Source organism: Pyxicephalus adspersus, chromosome 12 (assembly GCF_032062135.1).
Source record: "Pyxicephalus adspersus chromosome 12, UCB_Pads_2.0, whole genome shotgun sequence".
In the NCBI taxonomy this organism is placed as follows: domain Eukaryota; kingdom Metazoa; phylum Chordata; class Amphibia; order Anura; family Pyxicephalidae; genus Pyxicephalus; species Pyxicephalus adspersus.
In genome coordinates this window covers 38,626,111-38,644,679 of record NC_092869.1, presented here as the reverse complement: position 1 = coordinate 38,644,679, position 18,569 = coordinate 38,626,111, and the positions used below count along the sequence as shown (strand labels likewise).

Below are 18,569 nucleotides of genomic sequence, written 5' to 3'. Positions count from 1 at the left end.
ACCTAAAAGGACTTTTATTAGAGGCTGAGCACTTACCTTGCTGGCTAAAATGCTGCCAAATCTTGGTCATCAGCAAGGAGACACAGGAGCAGTAGGGACGTGCAAGTAGTAGGGAGCATTCTCTGCCATCCTATAGCTATGGTACCCTGGTGATAACTTGAGTTGGATTGCTATAGATGTCAGAGGAATGCCGGTTTCCCTACCGTATGCCAATGCTGGAGGGAACGTTACCTCGCTCATCTGGTTAGAAACGGATCAATGGGTGGAAATAAGGATTTCTCTAACCGGGATTGCAAGTGTACCATGGCCCTAAAACAGGGCGGCTCCCCGCAGAGATCCCTTGCTGGCTGAATTTGCACGTTGTCACCCTTTTTATGGCCACATTGTGCAGCATGGGAGCGATCTATTCACTGATACGTTTATTGGCGAGTTGGCACCAGCATGGCGGCAGGATCTTTTGATCCCGTTGCCAGGGGCAACATATCAGGATCACAAGGTGGCCATAGCACCAAAATGCGCAAAAAAGAGGACGCTGGCGCCCAGACGCAGCGCTAACGCACCAATGCACATTCTTTATAACTTCATACAAGTTGCTCATGTAGACTTTACATTCCCAGGGAGGGATATTCCACAGCCAGGGCTGCCCCTGGTAGGGATGATGGGCCATGCTGAGCCCCGCACTCACCTTATACACATCCCCGTACGTGCCGCTGCCCACCCGCTGGATGAGCTCGAAGTCATGCTGGGGGTTCTTGCGGAGGATGTCGCCGCTAGTCCGGCCCGGGGAAAACTCCATACTGCAAGCTGGGCGGAGGAGATCAGTGCCGGGGGAGGCCGGGCTCCGGAGCCATGTCCTGCCGACAGAACAACAATGAGAGACGGAAGAAGAGAGCCGGGAGGAGGAGGGGGAAGCACAGCGCCACCCACTGGCCAACCGCCCGCCCCGGGCCTCACCTCTGCTAGGGGTGCTGACATCAAGCCTGGGCCTCACCTCCGTCAGGGAAATTGATACTGGGCCCGAACCTTACCTGTTGCTAAGCCGACACCGGGCCTGGGCCTTACCAGTTGCTAGGTGACCGGGCCCGGGTCTTACCAGTTGCTAGGAGACCGACACCGGGTCAGGGCCTTACCAGTTGCTAGGAGACCGGGCCTGGGTCTCGTCTATACAGGGGCACATTTCTGGAGTGATACCCCCCTCACCCCTACTGGGGGGCATAGAAACTTGTAAATTTTATTACCATGACAAGGACTGTGTTTTTACCCCAAAAGGTGGCAAATATACATATAGTGAGAAGGGGGGGGGGGCATTAAATGCTCCTTACACCCATCTCACTTTGACTGTGGTATGCTAACACCCGCAGCTGGGCCTTACACCCCCCTCACATATAGATTTGGGGGACATTCACACCTATACCTCACTTATACCGGGGGTACACCTATTTCTGGGTCTTTATTTGCCCGCTATACAATTGTCTAGGCAATAACCCTCATTTCATCTATCACCCCTACACACGGGGCCAGTATTGCCACCTGGCACTTCCCTCTGTAGAGGGAGACACCTACCTCCAGTTTATTTGGGGACACTGGCCCACATTTTACTTATAGGGGTACACCCATTTTTGGGTCTTTATTTGCCCCCTATACACTTGGTTGGGGGCAACAACCCTCAGTTCATCTATCACCCCTACACAAGGGGGCAGTATTGCCACCTGGCACTGCCACCTGTAGAGGGAGACACCTACCTCCTGTTTATTTGGGACACTGGCCCACATTTTACTTATGGGGGTACACCCATTTCTGGGTATTTGCCCCCTCACACACTTGGTAGAGGCAGTAATCCTCATTTCATCTATCACCCATACACAAGGGGCAGTATTGACACCTGGCACTGCTGCCTGTAGAGAGGGACACCTGCCTCCCATTTTTTTAGGGACACTGGCCCACATTTTACTTATACTGGGGGTACACCCTTTCTGGGTCTTTATTTGTCCCCTATACACTTGGTTGGGGCAATAACCCTCATTTTATCTATCACCCCTACATAAGGGGCAGTATTGACACCTGACACTGCTGCCTGTAGAGGGAGACACCTACCTCCCATTTATTTAGGGACACTATTTTAGGGACCATATTTTTGTTATACTGGGGGTACACCCATTTCTGGGCCTTCATCTGCTTTTCATAACTGTGCCCAGGGGGGGCAAACACCTTCATTTCATCTATACAAGGGCTGCTATTACCCTACACAGGGGATATTGATATTGAGGCATCCTGAGAGCATGACACCCGCAAACCTATCCCGGGATAAGGGGACTGACACCCACCCAGAACTGCTGCACCAATACTGGATGGGACTAACCCCCTATATTACCCTTACCGTCTCTATTCTTTTCTACTCCTCCCCCTCCTTCGAGACTTTTTCCAACAAGGAAAATTAGAAATGAATAAATAAATGAATATACTTATGGAAAGGAACACTGTAAGTAATCATCCAAAATATTTCTATTTTTATGTAAGTTGGTATCAGGGTCACTTTATTGTTTGAAAGTTTCCTTACCCATATCCCCCATTCCACCCTAGAATTTACACCCCTGCACCACAATTGCTTCATAGAATCATTTTATGGGGCTCAGAAATGAAGGTGCATTTGGCAGGCTAGTGATTGGATTTGTATCTGTTCCCCTACAATGCTAAAGTACATTGTGATAAGAAATCCTATTGGGTTGCCAATGCATCAGAAACATTTTACACCTTTTCTCCAAGGCAGCTGCAAAGCATACTCATAATCTCTTTAATAAATGAATTTAAAACATCTAGAAAATGTAGAACTGCAAATCACAGCATGGGTTGCAAAAGTGCATTCCCTTGTAATTGTATTTAACTGAACCATATTGTTCAGATGTAACTGGCATCTAATGTATTTACTGCAACAATGAGAGTAAAACAATGTTTTTCCCCAAACTAACATGGATTCTGAAAACACTGACGTCAGCTCCTAGTGGGGCGCACATTTTATGAGTAATACGAGCTCACGTGATATGCTTCCGTGTTTTCCATCCCTTTCAGTCACGAGACACCGACTCCTTCTATTTATAGCTGCAATAAAGTTGTTTTAAAAAAAAGTGTTTAGTTGTGCAGCCACTGGCTTACTGTAGTGCTGCATCTTTGCAATTAGAGGGCGCTCTGCATGTGTCCGATAGACTTTAATTGAGTATTGAAATGCTAATGTCTGGTTTAGCAGAATGGTAAATATTTCACTACTTCTTCTTCAACTGTATCGCTATTTCTTCTTCCACTGGATGCAATTTGAAATTGACTTTTTCCCTGCTAATTAAACTTTAGGGGACAAAGTATACTTGTGCAGTTTAGGGAGGTACGCTGTTATGTAGTATGTCGCCACCTAGTGGTCAATGTGTATGATGACACATATTGTTCTCATGGGTTGGGTTCAATGCTCATCATCCTCTTGGTAATCCTTTTGTACTTAAAATGACAAAATCAGAATATTAAAAGAAACAATCAGCTCCGTAAAAAGGACCTCAAAAATTATTGGCCGGTCTGCATTCCTACCAACAGTCTAAATGTAAAGTTTTGTATGAGCAGCAGGGTGTAACTTATAAAGTAATGCCCAATGGTAGTTTTTCAAAGGCTCTCTTAGTACTTGGTATTAAAAGAAAAATAAATCTCAAGCTGTACTTCATTTTACTACTAGATGTCCTCAGTCGTCTGTAGTCAATGACATTTTAATGACTGAGCACATATTGTCAGTGCAGGGTGTCAACCGCCCATTGATGAGTTGTCACCAGGTGCCCTATATTCATGTTGCAATCATACAGAGAATTCCCTGCATCACTGAGGACCACTCTGGGCTGGAAATGAGGACATTGCATGTCACATGGCCTGGAAAATGTGTAAAATTGAAATATACATTGGCATACAAATCAAAGCTGGAAGGTAGGGAGAGCCTGGAGTTGGATTATAGATATATTTGAATCAATCTCCTATAATACATAAAATAATCATGGTGATATGAGTGTTCAATATAAAATTACTATTTTTAACCAATAATTGCGCTCAGTGCTTGGACTGTTTCTCCTGTATCTATACCAACTATATGGACTTGCACCCCTGTGTAAAATTATTCTAACTGCAGCGGTGGGGTAGGGGGACTGCACATATACAGTGATTGCATCATCCTGGGTGTAGAAATGTCAATGACCATCCACCAGCCCTAGAGTCATATTAGAGGAGATGGCCAGCAACTGCAAATATACTACAGAAGATGGTCAGAGACTGTTGAAGACCGCAGACATTGTACAGGAGATAGTCATAGACTGCAGACGTGGTACAGGAGATGGTCAGAGATTGCGGACATAGTACAGGAGACAGCCAGAGACTGCAGACATTGTACAGGAGATGGGTCAGTCTTTAGAGTTTATATAGGAGACGGTCAGAGTGCAGTATACCCAAACTTGTTAGAGAAATCCTGGGAGACTGGGGCCACATTTCCGAAAAACTTCTATCACAGTAATAAATTAAATATTCAGTTCCTTGGGTAATCACCTAGGAAAGGAAACACATTTCTGTCTGCAGAAATCCAAAGTCCCCACAGCAAATGCCAAACATTGAGCATCAGTGGCTGTAGTCTTTCTTGGAGTAGCATATAACGATACAGGAGACAATGACAGGAGAGCAATTGGGGATAAAAGCAGAGCGTTGTCACCTTATAACAGAGTGATTGGACAAGGACATTTATGGCAGGATCATCAGAAATTATTTTTTTTAATGAAAGCTGCAGATTGCAAACATAAAAAATACTTTTGAAATTACATCTATTAAAGATTATATGGGATTGTAATAATTGGATTTTGATTTACTATGATGTATTCTTTACAGTTTGTATGGTCAGATTAATGGCAAGTGAACGTGCACTTGTCAAGTTTGCTGCACACAGAGTCTATGGCCCTGATTCACTAAAGCTCTCCAAAACTGGAGAGGGTGAACCTGGGTGATCCAGCAAACCTGGAATTAATCTGGTCAGGATTGAAAACTTTTGCTAACAAATAGAAAATCTATTTCAGGTTTTCTGGATCACCCAGGTTTACTGATGAACGTGTATCCTCTCCAGCCTTGGAGAGTTTTAATAAATCAGGCCCTATATTGGATGTATTTGAACTATGATGATTGCCATGCCATGTGTTTGCAAGACCATGTGCATACAATGCCAGCCCTGCTGACAGTGATCAGTGAGCGCTAGAGGGTGACACCTCTGCTGTGCCTGGCACAAGTCAGCTGAGAAGGTCTAATAAATGGCCATCTATCCCACCTGTGCCTAGGTTACCATTGTACAGAAGACATTATAAGGTGCTAATTCGAAATTGACCTTTTATTAAAATAATACCTGGTGATCCTACCATAAAATTACATAATCATGCTGTTCCTGTTATAGAGTGACAACACCCTGATCCAACTGTGCCCCTGCATTGTTGTCTGGCTGCCCCAAGTAGCCATTGTGATTTTTTTACATAATCATCAGGAAACTCCCCCAGAATAAAAGCCATGCAAGAGACTGAAAAGGCTGCAAGAGATTGACAGCATCAAGAAGCTACAAAAGAATAAAAAAAAGGTGATAAATAGTATTTCATGCAAAAAAAATGTATTATTAATACAAAAAGAATCATATGAATAGAGTAAAAATAAATGGAATTTAATGAACTGAAGGATAAGGGTGGTGGTGGTGGAGCTAATTTATGTTCTATCATTTAATATATTATAGCATATACAGATATGCATCTGATATCAAGAGTAAGGCGGGAAGTTTTGCAAAAAATGAATAATATTTTCACAGGGCAGTGGATAGTGATTGACCAGTGATCATTTCCAATAACAAATCACATGGCCAATGGGCATTTCTGGAATTCATCTGCCCCATCAAGAAAAATAAAATGCAGCCCTAACAATAGGCAAAAAATTGGGTGTGATATTTCCTGTAAATGACAAAATATCCAATCTGACCTTTGCATGTGTAACTGAGCGGGCTGTGTGTATGCGATGCTCTTTGTACAGTGAATATGTATAGCATCATTGCACTGAGCTGGTCATGTGACTGGTCCTCCACCTCCTCCTCCAAGCATCTCTCATCCTGCAGAATCAGCCCAGGCTCCATCACCAGAGCCCTGACTTCCCTACAGCCCCCCACAGCCTCACCCTGCCATGGCAAGGAACCGAAGGGAGAGAAACAGCTGGGGTGAGTGTGACATCACAAACACATGGGGGGATCCTCCTGCTCCCATCTCTCCAGGGGGTTAAAAAGGGGGTTGCAGGTAGCTTGCCGCTTCGACCCAGGGTGTGTTCTAGGCTCTGACGGATGCATTGTATCTGTACAGGATCCTACCTTGTCTGATATCATGTGTCTGAGTATTATGCAGCCTGTTCAGTATCTTTTGTCTGGATCAAAGATTTCTATTTTCTCCTTGTTGTCTACATGTCATAGGGAGCTACCAGAGAAATCCTAAGACCTCAGCTGCTGCAGAACTCTTTACAAGCTAGGCGCCTTGTTTAAAGATGCCGTGTCACCCAAAGGGATCTGCCCTTCAGGATACAACAGCCATGGCTATAAATTACAGGCTTTTCTGTTAAATGATGCCGCCCATGTACCCCGCCAGTGCTTATCTCTTATTTATGCAGCCTTTGTGCTAATTGCGACCACAATGCTAGCTTTCCAACGGTCCCAGGACATTCCCCTTGAGATTCTATGCCACAGTTACTCAATTAATGCTGCCTAGGTCACTTACTGCTGCTTTATATTTTTATAAATACATATTATTTTATACATTTATTTAATATTTAAAATTTGGTTTTTATTTTTATCTTGCCACCATTGTAGCCTCCTGGCACCAGTTCTTTCTTGCTGATCATTTTACATCTCCGTGCCACCTGCACCCAGATTATGTGCATTCACTTTTCCTGCTACTTGTAGAGCCAATTGAAACAGCATCCTACTGGCATTAATGTGCCTTACAGAATATGCCTTCTGGATTGAACGCTGAAAATGCCAGCCTATCCTTTGTCAATAAAGTAATATCTGACCACAAATACTAATACAATATTAATGCCACACCTGTATATCCTCACCATCCCCACTATCAAGGCTGTGTTCTCAGATCTGTCCAGGACAATCCCTGCATAATGACTACACCCAGCTCTTTAACCAGTGTTATCTGATATGTGGATTGTGCCATCTTGGCCCACTTGTGCCGACTCAATGGGCCATCTATATCCATAGAGGACTAGGCGCCTAATACTGTGCAAGGATATGCACAGTGTTCTCCCTGTTCTCCCCAGCCCCTTTTACCTGGCTGTTTTTGGGTGGTTACTGAGAAGTTGGGTCACAATACAGGGGCCACCCCCCACCTACAGCTTCTGCCCACTAAGCTTAAAAAACAATTCTGGGGATAATACTGATACAGATTTATTTACATAACGTAAAAGTTGTTGCCAATCGGGAAAAAAGTTGACCTATTGTCAAGATTACAGCACAAGTTTCTAATATTATAAGCAGGTGATCTGAAAAAGCGTATTCAATATGTCTTTATATATGGATAGCAGTGATGGCATTACCTACACATAGAACTAGTGTTACAGCAGTCAAAAATTACTCATGGTTGGAGAACAATGATGTCACTTGCTAAGAGTTAAAATACAGGAAGAATAATTATGTCATTCATGATTGAAGTACAGAGTTGGGCACCGATACAATGACACTGAGTCCTGTGGCACCACATTTTCTGGGTAAATGTTGCAAGGCACACACCTCATTAGGACATGTTCTCAATAGGAGAATATTGGCCAAACCAAATCAGGTCAAATGCTGCCTCTGACCTGCTATGTGAAAACTTCAATTTAAAGCCTCACACAAATGACCTCAGAGGATTGTTGCTGGAAAGGATCCTTTATGATTATTTCCAGTGTCAGATGAATGAATGAGCACTGCAAGCACAGAAATATTATGTTCTTTGGAGAGAGCAAGGGGGAGAATGAGTGGTGTGCACCCTGATGTGCTCTCCTCCATAGGAGTACACAGTGATCCTTCCCGATTCCTCAATTATTGATTCATCATGGCACATTGATGAACGATGTACACCTCAGATTTTCACTCGAGACAAGCACAACTGTTCGTCTAGGGCAGTGGTCCCCAACATTTTGTAGGTCCCGTACCACTAAATGCACGGACCCTGGACTGTGCATGTGCAGGGGGCCGTGTGTAACTCAAGGGGAAAGAAACTGTACACCTCAGATTTTCACTCGAGACAAGCACAACTGTTCGTCTAGGGCAGTGGTCCCCAACATTTTGTAGGTCCCGTACCACTAAATGCACGGACCCTGGACTGTGCATGTGCAGGGAGCCGTGTGTAACTCAAGGGGAAAGAAACTTCCCACGTCATGATGGCGGAAACCACTCACTCTCCCATCGCAAGTCAAGGCCTGAGACACAACCCGCCAATCTCCCAAGCCTGCGATGTCTCCAGGAGATGTGGTCCGCGGCCCTGGCTGGTGCACCCACCAGCGGGGTCCTTATTCTGACCCACTTGTCAGATGGCTGCGGCCCGCTAGTGGGGTTGGGGACCTCTGGTCTAGGAGAGTTTTAAGAAAATGGAATTTTTCTGACCTGCACTCGGTGTGCATTTCAATGCAAAAGCAGCTAAAGCAGGAAAATGATACCCATAAAAATGACCCCTAAAGCAAATGAAACCATATCCATTTTAATACTGCTTCAATATGTTGCACATTGGTACTGCTTGTCACAGTCAGCCTTTTACTAGCAACTTCTGTTCCACAATGGCGACAGACAGGTTAACAACAAGAATGTGCAAGGTGCATCAAAAGGCACCCATTGAGTGTTGTCACCTTATAGCAGGAAGTGCCAGCACAAGTACTTTTAGGGCAGGACCAGCAGCCGGTGATAATGCTATCTTATATGTAGCTTGACAATCGGCTCACAGCTACGGTACTTTTCTAAGTGCTTTGACTTCCATCGTTTGGAGGTTTGTCTGCTTAAAGTTCAAATTAAACCTAAAAGGGGATTTAACTAGAACCTCATCCTTGTAATGTAATATTGCCTAATATAGGGGGAAATCCAATGCTGAGTGTAATTTACTGGAAGTCCTGTTCCACAACAGCCAAAGTTGTAATTCTCTGGTTGTGGCAGAACATGGATAGGGCCATGACGTGGAAGGGTATGCCTATGGTGGGAGCTGGTTGTACAATATAGATGATGACATCAGTAAAAGGGGCAGCAATAAGACCGCACAGAGACAAAGAAAAGCAGCAGATTTGGGGGACCGGTCATCACACTAGGAAGCAATGGGAAGAAACATTGCAGGACTGTTCATTTGGAATGCTTTGCCTGCAGTGTACATGCATCTCTGTAGGACCTACTATATCCAAATCAAAGCAGCCTCTGCAATGGTATTTCCCAACATGTTATATGTTTGTGGTTATTTTATATGATAAAGTCTTTCACTAACATTAGCATAATAGATTTTGTTGTTCTGAGTCCTCCTGTAACAAAGTTTTATTACTTGTTCGTCCCAATGGTTGATCTGCAGTATGATGACAACCTTGTTCCCTCTGCAGTGAAATTGCACAGCTGTGTTGTCACTTTGCAGACAGTGTAGTCTTAGGTGAACTTGTAGAGGTAAATGAACTTTAAGTCGGTGATAAACACAATAAAGTCTAACTCCAGTTTACTATTTTTAGAAGTTTCAGGGACAGGTTTATTTATTTTCCAATAAAAAATTGTGAACTATATAAATAAATTGCATACAATTGCAAGCACACCACGTTTGCCAACCACAATAACTGTCATGTATGCTGGACAGCTTGGTCTGTGTGTAAATATGGATTTTAAAAAGGCACATGGGAAAAAAGAAATCATAATATTATAGGAATTACCAATATATGGTTACCAGAATGCAATTTTCCAGGATAGCAGTTCTTCGGTTCACAATAGTGTTCATTTTCTTTGGATGAACACTAGAGGGCAATAGAACAGCTGCAATGTTAACTTCCTGCATCTAAGAAAACTCCATGTCCCATAATTCCTTGCATTGTGTATCATGGATGGGGTGGCTACAAATGAGGACATTATGAATGGAGCATGAATTGTAGCATGATAGATATGCAGATCTTTGCAAAGGATAGAAGGTATTTATGTCAATCAAAGACATAACAGAAGAAATTAATGTATTAGGGTGTCTTTAATGGCATTTTAATGCTCAGAAAATCATTTGTAAAACCTACGCTTTTTTCACCTCCCCTTTTCCTTTATATTTGCTTTGCAAGATTCATATTGCATTCATTTATATATAAATGTATGAAATGTATGAAAGAGTTAACACATTGGATCTGATTTATCAAAGCTCTCCAAGATTGGAGTAGATAGTCATGGGAGGACCTGGGTGATTCAGCATACCTGAAATGGACCTGGTCCAGGATTAAAAACGTTTCCAAATAACAGCAAAAAAGAAATCCATTCCAGGTTTGTTGCATCACCCAGGTTCTCCCATGATAGTCTTATGTTCTCTAGTCTTGGGAAGCTTTAAAAAATCAGACCAATGTAACACTTTTAGTAGTTCTATTGAGCATATTTATTATTGGCTATACAGCACACTCAAATAAGAATAAGAATGGGGGGTTGATTCCATATGAGGGACAGTCTCTCCAACCTGGGTGTGGCTCAAAATGATTGGCCAGGGTTAAATTAAGATGATTCAACCTATTCATCCTGGTTCAGCCAATTCTACAATTATGACCCCTCCCCCATCTCTTTAATTTATTACCCCGTCATGGTAGCCGGTGCCACCTTTATGTGGAAAATCCATTAGTTCCTACTTTCCCGGAATAAGTCACTTTGGGTGGGTCTACAGCATTGCAGATAATTCCTTTTTTTGCTATCTAGATTTCAGCTCGGCATAAAAACATTTTTATAATATGCACACAAAGTAATGAGCAGTGCTATAACTACCATCGCCTCCCCCTGTGCCCTACTTTACCGCAAACATTTATTTTACTTTCCAGAAACCAAAAAGGGTCAGCAAGTGTCTGGGCTGGGCTGGTGGTCAAACCAAGGTCAACAGCTGCTGAAGAACTAGAAGTGCCAGCTTCCCCAATAATTGGCACGGAATATTAGGACTTCTGGTTGAACAGCAGTGGCAGATCCCTGGAGGCCTGGGCCCATTATACTGTGCTGGTGATAATGTTCCATATGTGCAGGAAGTAATTGGGAACTCTGCTTTTCTCCAGCACCTTTATTTTTCCAAAGATTATTAGAGTCATCCTAGAATGAAGAGAACCTGTCACCTGTGCATAAAAAAGAATAGGAGGCAGGGACAGAGCATTGCCACCCTATAAAAGGAAGCATGACCCTATACTGGGACTGCATACAGGACCTTCAATTAGAACTCTCTCTCTTCTTGCCTGCAGGTGGGTTTACCGACCGTAACTATGACTGGAGCTCGGAAGAGGAGGAGTATGAGAAGAAGGCGCACCCAGTGCAGGTCCTGGTAGTAAAGGATGACCATTCCTTTGAGTTGGATGAAGGGGCATTGAACCGAATCTTGCTTTCAGAGACTGTGAGGGACAGGGAGGTGGTAGCTGTTTCCGTAGCTGGAGCTTTTAGGAAAGGAAAGTCATTCCTCATGGACTTCATGCTGCGGTACATGTACAAAACCGTACGTAAATATTTTCATGTTACTTCTGCTTCTTTCTGTTACCTTGTGTCCGGAGGGTTGGGTTATTCCAAGCAATATCGCTACAGTTCATTGCCTTCAACTAATACTGGACCATCCAACACCCTGAATATCATTGATACAGATGGGAGCCATTTTCAATAGATGTTTGATGGTGGTGCGGCCATGTTGCGGTTTGCTTCATGCAGGGCCTCAGGGTGTTCAGTGGCCGAAAGCTACCATAGACTGGAATAGGGAAACTTTCCAAACACAATAGCAATCATTTACAAAGTGGTTGAAAATATTTTGAACTACAACAGTTTACCAATGATGCTTTGCAACCTGAGCCAAGAGAACTGCAACTGAACCGCAATCTCCTAGTAGAGCAATATGGGTGCAAAATGCTTAAAATTGAGTGCCCAAGAGCAGGAACAGTTTTAGACAATGTAGTGAATAATGATTGTTGATGCCAAATCCACAACATTCAGCCTAGCTGCACCCCCTGCATGCATAGTCAAAACTTTTTTTTTTAGTTTTGGATAGAGTGGTGAAGGAAGAAACTCATATATATTATTTTTTGATGTCTCCCATTGGGGAGACTTTTCTTCAGTTCTTGTCCAGGAGGGGAGTGACATTAAAAGTCTAAAAAGTGATGGGCAATAGTACTGTTGCCACCAAAACATTTGTTCAATTTACCACTTACTGTCTTTTTGGCAATGGTCAACAAGAACAGATATAGAGGGTGAATCCACTTAGGAAGGCCACAGAGAACAATAAAATTTCATGGATTCTATCCATTCCCTGCTCTCTAAAATCCTAAAAAAATATTTTGGCTATATTGACTCTTTGACTATAAAATACTATATTATGGCATTAGTATGCATGTTCATATTTGAGCCAGCAGATGGAGCTCTAAACATCCTTTTTGCATTTCCCAGGCTTTGCTTTTCTACCTTGTTGGAAAAAGTCTCAGTTTCAAGAGCTCAGTGGCTAATGTTTACAGACACAAATAATCAAGTTAGAAGTAGTAGTCACTTGACGTGTCCTAAATTTTTCCATAAAGGCATCAGTACTGTGGTGTGCTGAGCTCTGCAAATTAGTTTCCATATGTATCGAATTTTGGATTATGATATAATTCGGCTGAAAAATATCATAATTCACAATTCCATTCATACAGCAAGACCGCTAGATGGTCAGCAATCATTTGCTCATGACATTTACCTAGCAGCCTAATGTATCTCTCAGGTCAATATCAATTGATCCATAAACCATGTATATTTATCTATTTGCAGGAACCGGTTGATTGGCTGGGTGATTATAATGAACCGCTATCTGGTTTCTCCTGGAGAGGCGGCTCTGAACGGGAGACCACTGGAATCCAGATATGGAGCGATGTCTTCTTGGTGGAAAAGCCTGATGGGAAAACGGTAATGGTTGGGTGACACAGATGACCCTTGTTGATTTTTAGAGGAATGTTCTGAGATATTCTAACCAACGTTCATCTTTTAGGTGGCTGTCTTACTGATGGACACACAAGGAACCTTTGACAGTCAGTCAACCCTAAGGGACTCCGCTACGGTGTTTGCCCTCAGCACCATGATCAGCTCCATTCAGGTACAGCTCCTTTAAACTCCCATATCCAAGTAAAAACAACCGCTTGAACAGCTTGACTATAAAGTCAAAACTGGGCAATACATTGACAGCTTTAATACTATTGACTGTTAGATGGAACCAATAAATGAAAAATTGTAGGTATTTAAAAGAAAGTGATCCGGTTTAATGGAGTCAACTTCAATCCCATCACCATGGAATCAGTAGATACCACCATTTAATGTGTGATTCAAAAACAATAGGGAAGAGAAAGTTTGATACTTTTAATAAAGTGTCACACGTATGGGCAGCTCGTACTGCAAGGTTTTTCCAGGTTGTCACCAATATGCCTCATTCAGTCCATTAAGTTAGCAAGGGGTGGGACAGTGGCGCTAAGTCTGTAGTTTTTGGCAACTGTTTTCAATCTTAACCAATGAAAAAAATGTTTGCTGAAATACATCATACAATAATACAATAATACTATTCTATGAAAATGTCTTTATTTGTTTTACATTTAAGGTTTACAACTTGTCACAGAATGTTCAAGAAGATGATCTGCAGCATTTACAGGTAAAGATGCAATAAAATTGCAATATTGTGCAATCATCTAAATTCTTGAAAAGGAACTCCAAGTGGATATAGAAACCACAATTTAAAACATTCACTGCGAATATAAATAAAAGTATTTTTAAATGTATACAAATCCTTCTTAGCATTACCTTTCTGTTATCCCCTGAATAGGAAGGAGAATGGTGATACTCAGCCATTAAGGTGCACTGCACATACATCTGCTTAAGGAACTTGCTATTATGAAGGAACAACAAGAAGAGTTTTTTTATATTTAGCTAAAAGATTGTTTGGTAAATATTTTGTTGCCATGTTGTGAAGGCAATTTTTGGTTCCTTGAAAAGAGCAGGCATATTTTACATGTCTATGAATTACATTGCATCAGTCATAAACTGCCTTTTCCAGAATGGGATTAGAAGACTGGGGTTTTTGTCACCTCCATATATGCAGGATGTTAGCACATTGCTTTTCACTCACCTTGCATGACTCACTTCTGTCTGACACTGTGGAATCCATGCAGAGAAAACAATGTCTAGCCTAGCAACACGCAGACTATTTTAAGTCTCATCTAGAGAAAGAAGAAAGTAAACTAGTTTACTAAAATTGAAAGTAATTGGTAGTACCAATTTTTCTCTAGCTATTGGTTTTCTTGTGCATGATGCCCGATGGTTGCTAGCATCCATCTGACTACTTTTTGCACCATGCACCTGACCCCTGGCATAGTCCTATTTTAAGGAACCATTACACCTAAATCTGATATTTCAATGTTAAACAGATCTATCACCTGATGGTGTCTCATACTAGATCAGCCTCTCTCGATCTTTTAACATGGGGAAACCCTTGGAATAACTTTCAGATCCTTAGGGACCCCCTGCTAAAATTACTATATACACAGCTTTACACACATTAGTGTGGTGGTCAGTGGAAAGAATGCCTTTTACATTGCTGGGCGTTGGGAACAATGTTGCCCTTACAGATAGCTAAAAAGACCATTGGTGTCACTTAAACTGACCTGAGAGATCCAAATTGCTCTTTGCTCAAGAGACCCTTAGCAACTTCTGCAGGAACCCTAAGAACTTTGGTTGAGAACATTGGGCTAGAGGATTATGTTGGTAAGTCTAGGTCTACATACCTGTTGTGTCCATTTCTTTCAACCACCTATCCAAGTTTATTTTAAATGTAATTTGTAGAATGGAACAGGGGTTGCTGGAACACACAAAGGAGTCCGGAATTATGGCCATGAGATCTCATTGTGGGAGTATCCAAAACACCTAAGAAGTCAGGTCCACCAGGATCTACAGATAGCTAAAATATTGGGTGGGCTGACCCTTTAAATTATACTTATGTAATAGTGTAATATGTAACCATAACCAATCAAATTTCAACTCCCTTCTAATAAATCTCCAGCCTTCTGGAATTTGGTTGGTAGTCACTGGATCTCAACATAGTGATGCACTCGGCATCACTTGGCCGCATGATATTGTTTTAAATCTCAGCATATGGCGGTTTATGATTTAGAGTTCTTTTTGGACTTACAGTTTAATACTCTATGAATTCTGCAATAAAATGTTTTGGGGATTTGACACAGAACTTGCAGCACATAATTCCTTTTTTCTTGTCTACACCTAGCTGTTCACAGAGTACGGCAGACTGGCTATGGAGGAGACATTCCTGAAACCGTTCCAGGTCAGTGTGTCATCTACTATACATATATATATATATATATATATATATATAAATATATCATCCAATATACCCTGGGCCACATGTGACCAATATTGACAATGAAAAAATGTCTTTAATCATGTAGTACAAAGTATTATATTCTATCTAAGCCTTTTTTGACCGTGTTAACATAGGGGAACCCTTGAAATAACTTTCAGATGTTTAGGGAACCCCTTCTATATTTACTATATCCACAGCTCACAGTATATTAGTATGGTGGTCAGTGGGAAGAATTCATCTTACATTGCTGGCCACTGGAAAGAATGTCACCCTTTCAGATAGCCAACATTATCATCGTTGTCACTTAAACTGACTTGAGAGTCACAAATTGTTCATTGCTCAAGTAACACCTGAAGGAACCCTGGCTGAGAAACTCTGATCTATGATGTTACATGAGTGAACCCTATTCCATAAAGAAGATCTAACCCTAATGAATGTGAAGATGCAGGAACACAATTTGGAGGCTGTTGTGAGAGCGCCAATACCTTGACCTTCATGGTAGGATATCATCGGTCATATTGAAAGAATTAAAACAAAATTTAAAATCACATTACCACTGTAAATGAGAATTTAGCAACTGGACTTGGTTTTACTTTTAAAGTCAAACAGTAAGACAGAAATATGGTAACATGCCCTTTATTTAACAATGGTGGTATAATATAATATACAAGGGGCACGAAATAATATACAAGGGGCACGAAAGAACAGAATGGCTAAACATCTGGTGCCATTATTTGGTACAAGAGACCCATTTATGCCTGGGAGCAGTGGGGTCATGGATTTTAATCCTCATTAGGAACACTAGAAATGTATCTAATACATTTCCGAAAAAGTAAAGTAAAAAGAAAGAGAAACTTTTTAAATACAAATACATCTTTATTCAGAAAAAAAACATTACAATATTTCCTAAATAACAAGAAACTGTATAACTACATCATCTTGGCAGCACAGTGTCTCAAGGGTAGCACTCTGGCCTTTGCATCGCTGGGTCCAAGATTTGAATTTCATCCAGGGCACTATCATGAGTTTGCAGGTTCTGCGTCGGTTTCCTCCAGGTACTCAAGTTTTCTCCCACAATCCAAAAACATGCTTCATCCTCAAAAAATTGACCTTAGACTGTCATACTAACATATGACTATGGTAGTTTGTGAACCCCTTTAAGGGACAGCTAGTGACATGACTATAGACTGTGTACAGCGCTACATAATATGTTGCTGCTATATAAATACTGTGTAATAAATAATAATATTCAGAAGCTCAGCTTAGTTGTAGATGCAATCAACAGCATATACTGTATATATTCTATTTCACGTATGTTAACACTAGTCCTGTTCTTGTTCAGTAATTGCATTTAGCCTTGTGATATAAACACCTATGCTGGATGGTACTTTTTATACTGAGGGGCCATTTTCATTTAAAACAGTTGAAAAGAGTTCTTTAATAGGTATGCGAAAATGTGAACTGTTTTGTTGAAACTGATCCCAAAGCAACACATGCTACAATTCTAAATTTAAAAAAAAAATCCTTAAAATATGCAATAGAATATGTAAGACTGAGATGGAATTTTGAAACATGATCTGCTTAGCAAAATACAATTTTTAAATGTACATTCTTATTGCAGTGTCTGTGATCACAACTAGGTGTCACTGTCCCACCTGTGGACGCCTATTGATAACAAAGGACTCAGCATTGTAACTGTGTGTGCAAGTCAGCCTGTGCTCTGATGGTTTGTTATAAATATTTGCAACATTGTTTCATTTTTTTTGCTGTATCACGCAGCTTCACTGATGAAAGTGTATCCTCTCCAGCCTTGGAGAGCTTTATTAAATGTGCACAGTATGGATCGGTTTCCCATATTCCATTATGGTTTGGCTCAGGGCCATATGTGACAGGGTCCCCTCCATTGCCAGAATTGTGTCACTGGTAGTGATAAAGAGACATTCCAGCTGCAGCCATCATCCAAACACAGCTAAGCCCTGACATCCTCCCCTGGAGAGAGACGACTTCTAATGATATTCAGCTGCATACTTTTCATTGTGCGTCATATTCAGATCAGCTCTCTGCCCTTCCCTTCACTGCCCTTCCCTGTCAACACTGAAACTCCCAGCAGGGTGTTGGGTAAACACCTCAATACATATATTAGTATATATTTAGACTCCAGGTCTATATTGTGATGGTGCTCCACCTCTGGCCATAAATTATAATGGGGTTGAGGAAGATTCTATCATATCATAAAAATGTCATACCAGCTAACTAATGACAATAATAACTAATGGATGAAATAAACCTACTTACCTTTTTAAATTTAAAGAATACCTGGTAAAGGTTCTTCTGGTATGCAGTGACAATTTCCTTCCAATTGTTCTGCATTGTCACTTATCATTGTCTTGGCTACAAAGAGCTGTGTCAACACACATTGCACACGCACAGTCTGATGTTGTCAATATTAAAGCATCACTCCAAGCAGCATATCATGAGGGAAGTGCATATAGACAGGAAGTGCATGGACGATGCTGCTTAAGATCAGCAGGCTCTGTTATCTTTTAGGCTATGTTACTCATTCTCTGTTTTAAAAATAATATTGTAAATATTCATAATATATTATATTTATTTTATTAAATTATAATATTTATAAATAATACATTATACTATTTATAAATAATAAATGCAATAAAAAATACCTGTTGATCCACAACTTCAGAGCTGCCTTGTGTCATCTCAATGAGCTCCCTTGTTCTTATAAACTACATCCTGATTTTTTTATGGTATAGGAGGGTTTGAATTGTTTAGTAGAAAGCACAGAACAGGGCTGACACCACTCAGTCCCTTAAAAAGCTATGTGTTGTCAGACAACAATAGGAAGTTATAGCAGAACTCTGAGCAGCGGTCTCCCTTCATTAAACACATCTTTATCTGACAGTCTTCTTCTTTCAGCAGCAGGGGTGGCTGGTATACTTC

General features: G+C 41.4%; 2 protein-coding genes across 3 annotated transcripts in view; one reads left to right on the top strand and one right to left on the bottom strand.

Annotated features, from left to right (window-relative positions):
- MAP4K5 (mitogen-activated protein kinase kinase kinase kinase 5) overlaps positions 1 to 893 on the bottom strand; it is a 68,322-nt gene extending 67,429 nt beyond the window's left edge. Inside the window, exon 1 of the mRNA XM_072427763.1 lies at positions 686 to 893. Coding sequence (XP_072283864.1) covers positions 686 to 796 — 111 coding nt within the window. The 5' untranslated portion in view covers positions 797 to 893. The remainder of the gene's footprint in view (positions 1 to 685) is intronic.
- A 764-nt stretch (positions 894 to 1,657) lies between these two features.
- ATL1 (atlastin GTPase 1) overlaps positions 1,658 to 18,569 on the top strand; it is a 32,344-nt gene continuing 15,432 nt past the window's right edge. Inside the window, exons 1-6 of one of the 2 annotated variants that reach the window (XM_072427761.1) lie at positions 1,658 to 2,479; positions 11,485 to 11,732; positions 13,022 to 13,156; positions 13,239 to 13,343; positions 13,839 to 13,889; positions 15,516 to 15,572. In XM_072427761.1, coding sequence (XP_072283862.1) covers positions 11,700 to 11,732; positions 13,022 to 13,156; positions 13,239 to 13,343; positions 13,839 to 13,889; positions 15,516 to 15,572 — 381 coding nt within the window. In that variant the 5' untranslated portion in view covers positions 1,658 to 2,479; positions 11,485 to 11,699. Of the gene's footprint in view, positions 2,480 to 5,206; positions 6,248 to 11,484; positions 11,733 to 13,021; positions 13,157 to 13,238; positions 13,344 to 13,838; positions 13,890 to 15,515; positions 15,573 to 18,569 lie in introns of those variants that run through there. The other variant, XM_072427760.1, reaches the window with a different exon arrangement.